This window comes from Pinus tabuliformis, chromosome 1_1 (assembly GCF_031772625.1).
Source record: "Pinus tabuliformis cultivar Carrire ecotype Pingquan chromosome 1_1, CPIR1, whole genome shotgun sequence".
In the NCBI taxonomy this organism is placed as follows: domain Eukaryota; kingdom Viridiplantae; phylum Streptophyta; class Pinopsida; order Pinales; family Pinaceae; genus Pinus; species Pinus tabuliformis.
Window position 1 is genome coordinate 812,642,250 of NC_142297.1, and position 8,744 is coordinate 812,650,993.

The 8,744-nt window shown below is 33.9% G+C and overlaps 1 protein-coding gene across 1 annotated transcript; it reads right to left on the reverse strand.

Moving 5' to 3' along the window:
- Positions 1-7,509: 7,509 nt before the first annotated feature.
- Positions 7,510-8,193, reverse strand: LOC149216542 (uncharacterized). Its single transcript, XM_089389993.1, has one exon. It carries the CDS (start codon positions 8,191-8,193, stop codon positions 7,510-7,512), a length of 684 nt encoding a protein of 227 aa, XP_089246119.1.
- Positions 8,194-8,744: the final 551 nt, after the last annotated feature.

The following is an 8,744-nucleotide window of genomic DNA, read 5'->3' on the forward strand; positions in this document are numbered from 1 at the left end:
TATGTTTGGGGGTAAGATAAATAGAAAAATAAGGATATATGGAGAGAAGGGGGGAGAAAAGGAGATAGGGAGGGATATAGTAACAAATTTGAAGGGTAAAGAGAGGGAGAGAGAGAGGTGGGAGAGAAAAGGAGAGAGATGACGGAAGAGAGAGGATGTGAGAGAGTGGAGAGCTGGAGGGAAAGAGATATGAAGTTGGAGGGGGGGAAGAGGGAGGTAAGAAAAAATACATAGAGTGAAAAAGGTGGAGAGAGAGATAGGGAGTGATAAGGAAGATGGAGAGAGAGGGAGAGAGGAAAATAGGAGGAAAGATAGAGAAGCGGGTGAGAGGGAGATAAAGGGATGAGAGATAGGGAGAGGAAATTGAAGAGGGAGGGATAGATATATAGATTGGAGAAAGAGAATGTATGTTTTGGGGGTGATATAGAGAGACAAAGGTAGATAGAGATATTGATGGAAGGTGAAGAAAGGAAGGAAGAGAGAGATAGAGAGACAGAGGGATAGAGAGATTGATAAATATGGAGTGAGAGAGCGTCTGTGTTTGCGATGATGAGATAGAGAGATAAAGAAGGAGAGATAGAGGGAGATATAGATATAAATGTAACGGGGAGAGAGAGAAAAAGTTTTCTTTCACTAGATATATTGATTTCACTATAGATGGAGATTTCTAATCCTGTTTGATTGCTTGCACTAGATGCATTTATTTTAGTGTAGATGTTGATTTCTAATGATATTTGATTTCTTGCGCTAGATGCATTGATTTAAATGTAGACGATTTCTATCTTATTTGATTTCTTACACTAAATGCATATATTTTAGTGTATATGGTGATTTCTAATCCTATTTGATTTCTTGCACTAGATGCATTGATTTCAATGTAGATGTTGATTTTTAATTATATTTCATTATTTGCATTAGATGCATTGATTTCAATGTAAATGATTTCTAATCCTATTTGATTGCTTTCACTAAATGAATTGGTTTCAGTGTAGATGGTTATCTCTAATCCTATTTGATTGCTTGCACTAAATGCATTTATTTGAGTGTAGTTGTTGGTTTCTAATCCTATAAGCTTACTTGCACTATATGCATTGATTTGAGTGTAGATGTGGGTTTCTAATCTTATTTGATTGTTTGCATTAGATACATTTATTTTAGTGTAGAAGTTGTTTTCTAATCTTATTTGATTGCCTGCACTAGATGCATTGATTTTAGTGTAGATGTTGATTTCCGATTTGATGTAATTGCATGTATAATGTTACATTAATTTTAAAGTGATTGGATTAACAATGTGCATTGGTTTCAGTGTAAGCACCAAAAAATATTGGTAATGTAGAGCAAGAGAGACAAGGTATGATGCTTACTTCAACAACTCGAGGTAAGGATTTAAATGGTTTATGATTTCAACTGTCATTTTCATATAATCATTATGAAGAGATGACAAAACTAATAAGGGTGACAATAAGAATAGTAAAAGAAAATAGTTTGATATTGATCACAATAAATACTAATTGTAATTGACTACATTCTTATTATTCACATTTTCTATCATTCAACACTATTACATTGTCACTTTGCATTCAAAGTTTTTATTTCATCATTAAAGTTATTAACAATATTTATCATCTCAACTAATTGAGGTAATTAAGAAAATTTAAAATTTAAATAATTTGTGACATATTTAGCATATTTAAAATGATTATATTAATATTGGATGTATTTGGATATTATTGATCAAATTAATCATATCTTCGATAGATTTTCCTTGGCCGCACATGACTGAAACCAACGTAGATCCATCTTAATTCCGGATCTATCAAGCATTGAGATAGATCAAATCTCTCGAGGTGCAAACCTTTCCTCATGTTTTGAACTCAAAAACGAGGTTTTCACGTCAAGATATTTGATCCCTCTTGGCGCTTATAGATCCGAAGTTAAGATGGATCTACGTTGGTTTATTCTCATATAACAAACCATTTATACAATAATGCATGGGAATGAAAATAATTATCAACAAATCTTTGATATGAAAATAGTTACTAGGAAGCCCATATAAACAATAGAATTTGATGTCAGCCTTTGATGTAACATTACATAACCTCATTTTAAAAGATTTCAAATAAATTTGAAAAGAAAAATAAGTATTGGAAACATGATATATCGTTTAATACAAAACAATGTATATGTTTGTACTATTTTTATGTGTAAAATGATATATTTAATTACCAGCATAGATTTATTTTAAGTATGGAACTAACATGGGTTTAGAGGGATCAAATTTCTACGAAACCATGTATATGTTTGTAATATTTTTATGTGTAACATTATATATTTAACTACCAGCAGAGATTTATCTTAAGTATGGATCTAACATTGGTTCAGAGGGATCAAATTTCTCCACGTGCAAACCTTTTTAGAGTGCTATATACAATGTGAAATCTTTTTTTTCTATATATAAATATATATGAATTTGATATCCACATAAATTAATTAACATAGATATTCAAATAGTTTATTTAAATCTCTTGTTGAAATATGTTTTAAAAGTATAAGATTTAAATATCTCATCCACATTTTTTTTAATATCATATTCATTTTTTTTAAGGATAGCCGACATTATTTTTCTATTTAGAACATAATTTTAAATTTTTATTTTTATTTAAAGGGGCACAGATTGACGGAAAACTTACACATCCCCTCATACTGGGTTGTAGAATGAGCCTCTCTGCTCAATTATTATTATTAGAATTTTATTAATCAAAAGGAGTTTACATGGATTTTACAATACCCACCTCAAGGCAGGGTTTTTAGAGAGAGACCAAAACCACACTGTAAGGAGACATCTAGGTAAATAGACTAACAAAAACAAAAGTATCACCCAACTTGGGGCTGGTTTCTGGATTTAATTTTTTTCCTTTTCATTTTGGTTACTTTCTCGCACCCATTCGATGCAGGAGTAACCATGGATTGCTGAAGAATTTCCTGACAATATTCTATTTCATCATTTTCAAATTCCAAGGAAACTGATTCACGGGCTCACTTTACCGCTCCTAATGGAACAAGAGTATTGTGTCTTTTTTGCAAAGTTCTAAAATTTTATTCTCCTTACTCTCCTCTTCATCCCCATCTTAGGAGATCATTTCAACATGTGATTCATTTTCCTCCTTATCTAAAGATAATGAGTCCTCTTTCTCCATAAGGGGCAGGCTACATGGCTTCCAAGCCTTAGATTTAGCTTTCTGTTTGACTAGCTTTGGAGTGCATGAATTCTGTATGTGTCCTGTTTGAAGGCAGAGGTTCTCATAGTTTAGGTGCTGGATCCAGTGGAAATAACCTACTTTGAGGTTTATTTTACCATGAAAGCCTTTACTAATGTCGATTTCAACAAAAATCCTACCATAAGTATAAAATGCACTTCAGCCTCATGTTAGATTTGTGCCTAGTAAGCGACCCAAGGTGCTTCATATGCTCGTAAAAACTGAATCATGCCATAGATGAGCTAGTGAGTTTAGAAGTAAGACCCGAATGGGGAGATTTGTGATTACTATCATAGAGGGGTCAAAGTTTAGGAACTAAGGGGTCATCAACAACCTTGCTTTTCCCTAGAACCGTAGGCCCTTAGATAGAACACTCTGGTAATATTACTAGAGGAAAACAAAACTATGAAGAAGCCCTTTGAACATAAGAGAACCGTGTAGGAGTCGGTCCGATTAGAGTGTATCCATTTGTAATGATCCATTGTTTGAGGCCACAACCAGTTGAAGCAGTAGATAAAGTCGTTCTCTGCCGTTAGCTCATGGAGATAATGGGAAATGTTAACTTAGGGAATATCCTCTGATCTATGCACGATAAATGAACTAGGTAGATCCTGAGAAGGGACTGCTTTGGAGGTTGAGGGTGAGTTGAAGGAGGATGAACACCCTCGGGAGTATGATTATGAATTAGGTATTTGTATGAAAAATCTTGGGCCGAGGAGGGTTTCCCCAAAGCACCCCCTCGGTTTCCCCAAAGCACCCCCTCGTTGGTAAAGAGCTAAAAGAACATTGGAATCCTTACAAATATAATAATAAGAGATGGGAAGAGTGTCATCTAATTTCTTACCTTCATTCATAAAGTAGGTGTTGCTTGAGGAAAGCTTGACTTGAGCTCTAACAAAAGTTCGAAGTCCCTTATGAGATTTGTAGATCTTACCCAAAAAAATCAAAGAGTATCAAGATACCATTTTTACTGAGATCTAAAAGAGATTCTTGCATATGCAGGTCTCTTCAAACAGAGCTTCTGCATCAACCATGGTATTTGGCAAAGGCGCTTTCCATAACCTTTTGCATCGTAACCTGAACTTCGCCATTACAGGGATGTTGATCGGTAACCATGGCTTTTCTCCCATTCGTGAGCAAACCCTCGATAGGGAGAGCTCCAACAATTACGCAAAAATTTTCGTTAGATTTATTACGTTCAGCGCCAGTGATAATACTATCCACCATAGGTAATGAAGAAGTGTTATGGTTCTCAACCTCAGCCGGAGCCGAATGCTCCTCCGCAACGGTATTATTTGTAGTGCCTCGACGGAGATTACGATGCGGTTCCATTCATTACAGATTAACTTTCAACTCTCCAAAGTTCTTTGTATTCACAGAACTAAAATTCTTAAACCCTAAACCTAAAGCTAACGAACAAACTTGGAACACGGTTACTTTGAAACTAGTAAATCTTGTTGCAACAATTTTTTTTTTCACTACTAACATGATATTTTGTTCATTACAAAGTGGAAATTTCACTTTGAACGAGAATATTAAAATATTACGTAGCTTTAAATGATATCAAACTACTACTTGGATGCGTAGATTAGACAATTCGTTGACTGAAAGATAATGTTAAATAACTCACTGAAGCTATGAAAAATCATATCGCGGTTCACCATGGACATATGCACGAACTGCGAGAGACCTCCATCGAGAATTGTGTTTCAAGACAAAGGTGGCAATGATGTGAATGGAGTACGTTAAGATTCAATTTCCATTATAATTGTAGGTCCTAAATTATCACGATAAATGAGGAATATTATATTTGCATAATAAATAAATAATTTTTGAAATACAAATTTCAACTTTATTTAGTAACATATACATAGTTATCAATTTTATATAAATTTTTTAATTTATATTTTATACTATAGTCTTAAATCTCAGAATTTATTAAATAATCACAAAAAAATATTCAAATAAACAATTTTAATCAATCAAGAAAAAATGTCTATGGATCTTGGATAGACAGTCTCCTTGATGTCAAGTCACGAGTTCAATTCCCCTCCTTGATCGAGATGATATATTCGACAAGACAAAGATGTAGTTCCACCAAGCTTATAAAAAGAACAATAAAAACTCAATAAAATTTTATAATTAAAAAATAATAATAATAATAATAATTTAAATTTGTATAAAATTAATATTAATATAGAAATTTATAATTTTTTTTCAATTTTTTTTGACAAAAATTAAAAACAACCTACCCTCAAATATAAAAATAATTTTATTAAGAAAATACTTTCGGTAGTAATCACATAAGAGAAGTTTTGCCGACACATTTGGAACCATTCAGTGTGGTTCATGGTCAGGACAAGATGAAGAGGTAGATCAATGCACAAAATTAAATAAAGAGAAATGAAGAGACCATTAAAAAATTTAATGGCTATAATGAACGACTAATTTTTGAAAAATAATATTTTAATAAATATCATCAATTACTAAGATCAAATTATATGAAATAAAATCTAATATTAAGTTATGGTTTGGGATATAGTTAAATAAATACATTAAAAAAATGAAAAATTCAAAGCCAAACTTAAAATAAGGAGCTAAAGCCATATCATTCACATAATCAAAATAATAAAATTTCAACAACATAATTAAAAATAATCAAAATAGTAAAAATTTTTGAATTATATTTTTTTCAAAATCAAACATAAATGAAAGAGATAAGGCCCTACAAATATTTAAAGGATTTTTAGAAAAATCAATGAAATAATCAAAATAAAAAATTTTGTATGAAAATAATAAAACATTAGTAAAAACCTATGAATAACCAATAAAAATTAAAAATATTAATTAGTTAAAAACAACCAACTAAATAAAAAAAATATGAAGGAATGAAACATATATATAAAAATACTCAATCAAAATAAGAGAAAAAGAAAGAAATATAAATTCAATTAAGATAAAATTAAAATAAATTAGGACGACACGACCGAGACCCAACAGTTTTTAATTTACCAACTAAAGTAGTCGTATCAGGATCTGTAATATGCTTGATGACTTCAATGGCCTCATTGATAGGGATATTGGTGTAGAGGGAGACCACATTGAAACTCACAAGTTTGTCATCAGGATCCAATTTTATACCCTTTAACTCATTGATAAATGAGGGGGAGTCCTTGACAAAAGATTTTGTATGACTGACAAGGGGTTTAAGCTTTTGAGTTAAATATTTAGCAAGAAGATAGGTTGGCCCTCCTATATGGTTGACAATGGATCTCAAGGGAGTCCCTTCCTTATATATCATTGGAAGGCCATAGATTTTGGGGCTAAGAGGGGTACTTTCAATAAGCTTATGACTAAAAGAGCTAACTGAGCTACTGGATTTTATAGCAAGAGCCACACTTTTGGAGATATTCTTTAAAGGATCTTTATTAAGTTTCCTATATCTCCCGCTATTACAAAGGTGGTCCAACATTTTCTTTCGGTAATCCTCTTTAACTAGAATAACCATTGCACCACCTTTTTTGGCTTTGAGAACAACAACATCCTTCAGATCGATTGATTTCTCACCTTGTCCTGAGGATAAACCAAATTAGTTGACTCGAAACGTCAACCAAATCTTAATAATATAATTAATCCGAAAAACATATTTCAAAAGCATCCAAAAATTTAAAAACATCAAACTCAACTTTACTAGTATTAATTATTTTTAATTATATAATTAAAATTTTATTATTTGGATTGTATCATTGATTTTTCCAAAATAAAATATACTCATAGAAGTTTCTTCTCAGATAAAGATAATATTATATATATTAAAATATAGAAAGTTATCGTGTATATTAAACGCAAAAATTATATCACGAAGTGTGACAAATTTAACACTGATTAAACCATATTTAATGAATATGCCAAACCAAAACTGGTGAAAACATTTTAATGAATATTAATTATCGTGATCGGCTTAATGAAAGTTAACCATACGGATGTTGTATAGCCATATTGTATGGAGTATTTGAGTACCACCACTGTCTTTTCACAATAGAATTCAACTCCATTGAAATATCATACAAATACAAATCGCAATGCTTATAACTAGCTTTACTTTTCTTATTACGTGGGGCGAATGGTATGTGAGGGACACATCATTTAGTATCAGCTTCAAATTACATAATATGCTATTTTAATTTTATAAACCTACCGGCTAAGCCGCCATTTATTATTGAGTAGTTTTGTCCACTAATTTGGCTCAGGATCAATTTGCATACTTAGCCTTGTAATCACTCCAAAGCTCGTCCACAGACTTGCCAGTGATATCGTTGAAGAATCCCACGTCCCATCCATCGCGCAGTTTCGAATTCATCTTCTGAACGAAACCGGAAGTAACGGTGTCACAGTACTGGAGAAAGTAGGCAGTGACGGTGTAGCCGTCGTCCCACTTGTTACCGCCGCCGGGCTGAGGCCATGTAGAGGAGGCAAAGCCCGCCGTGAGGCGAATATAATCCGCAATGCCTTCGATCAGCCCTGACGGCGCGTTGCCGTTCCCGTTCCACTGCCAGGAGTGGGTCACCTCGTGGTACAGAACGCCTGTGATCTCCGTCTTTACATCGCCCTCAAAACTGGCAACGTACTCCGCTCTCAAGTGGATTTGGTCGTTGCTCGTATAGGCGATGATTCCGCTGTCGCTTATGCTTTCTACAAACAGAGCGATCGTCTGCACGTTCCTCCTATCGGCCGGCGATTGCTCGGCGAAGGTCTGCCAGTTGAATTGGGTGGCGTCGTCCATTATCTGCAAGGCGTTGGTCCTTCCTATCTCGTTGTCGAATCTCTTCCCGCCATCGCTACTCTCGACTGAATTGGTGACCACGTAGTCCACCGCGTGGGTGCCTCCCACGGCCAGTATCACAAGAAGTAGAGCAACACATTTTGCCGCTGCCATATCCAGCGAGAACAACATTCAGCCAAATCAAATCCTGAATGAGTAAAGTTTGGGAGAAGACTTGATTTCTATGTAGAAGGGGTGGAGGAAAAGAGGTTTATATAGGGCGAAGGAGGGAAGGAAGGAAGGAAGGGAGGGAAGAAGAATAGATACATGCTGCCGCGTCTTTGAACTTTCAAACGACTCACTGCAATTTGCAATGCAACTCCTAATGCGACTGGGTCAATATGCAGAGCTGTACACGCAAACGCAAGTGGACTGGACGAAGCAATGACTCTGATTTTGTATACACAGGCTTCTAGATAAATTTTTGACCTTTTGCTTTAATAAAAGAGGTAATTTATGTCATTAGTCATTAAGTATTTCGGGTTTACAGATGAGCCAAAACTACGAATCCCATTATTGACATTGGTTTGTTCGGATGTGTGAAGTCTATAATCTAGATAGACTGAATTGTAATGGAAGTCCATACAAACAAACTAAATTTTTTTGACATTTTTCTTTAATAAAAGAAGGTAATTTATGTCATTAGTCATGAGCCAAAACAACAA

Coding starts and splice junctions, on each gene's coding strand:
- LOC149216542 (XM_089389993.1), bottom strand. CDS start 8,193: ATGGCAGCGGCAAAATGTGTTGCTCTACTTCTTGTGATACTGGCCGTG.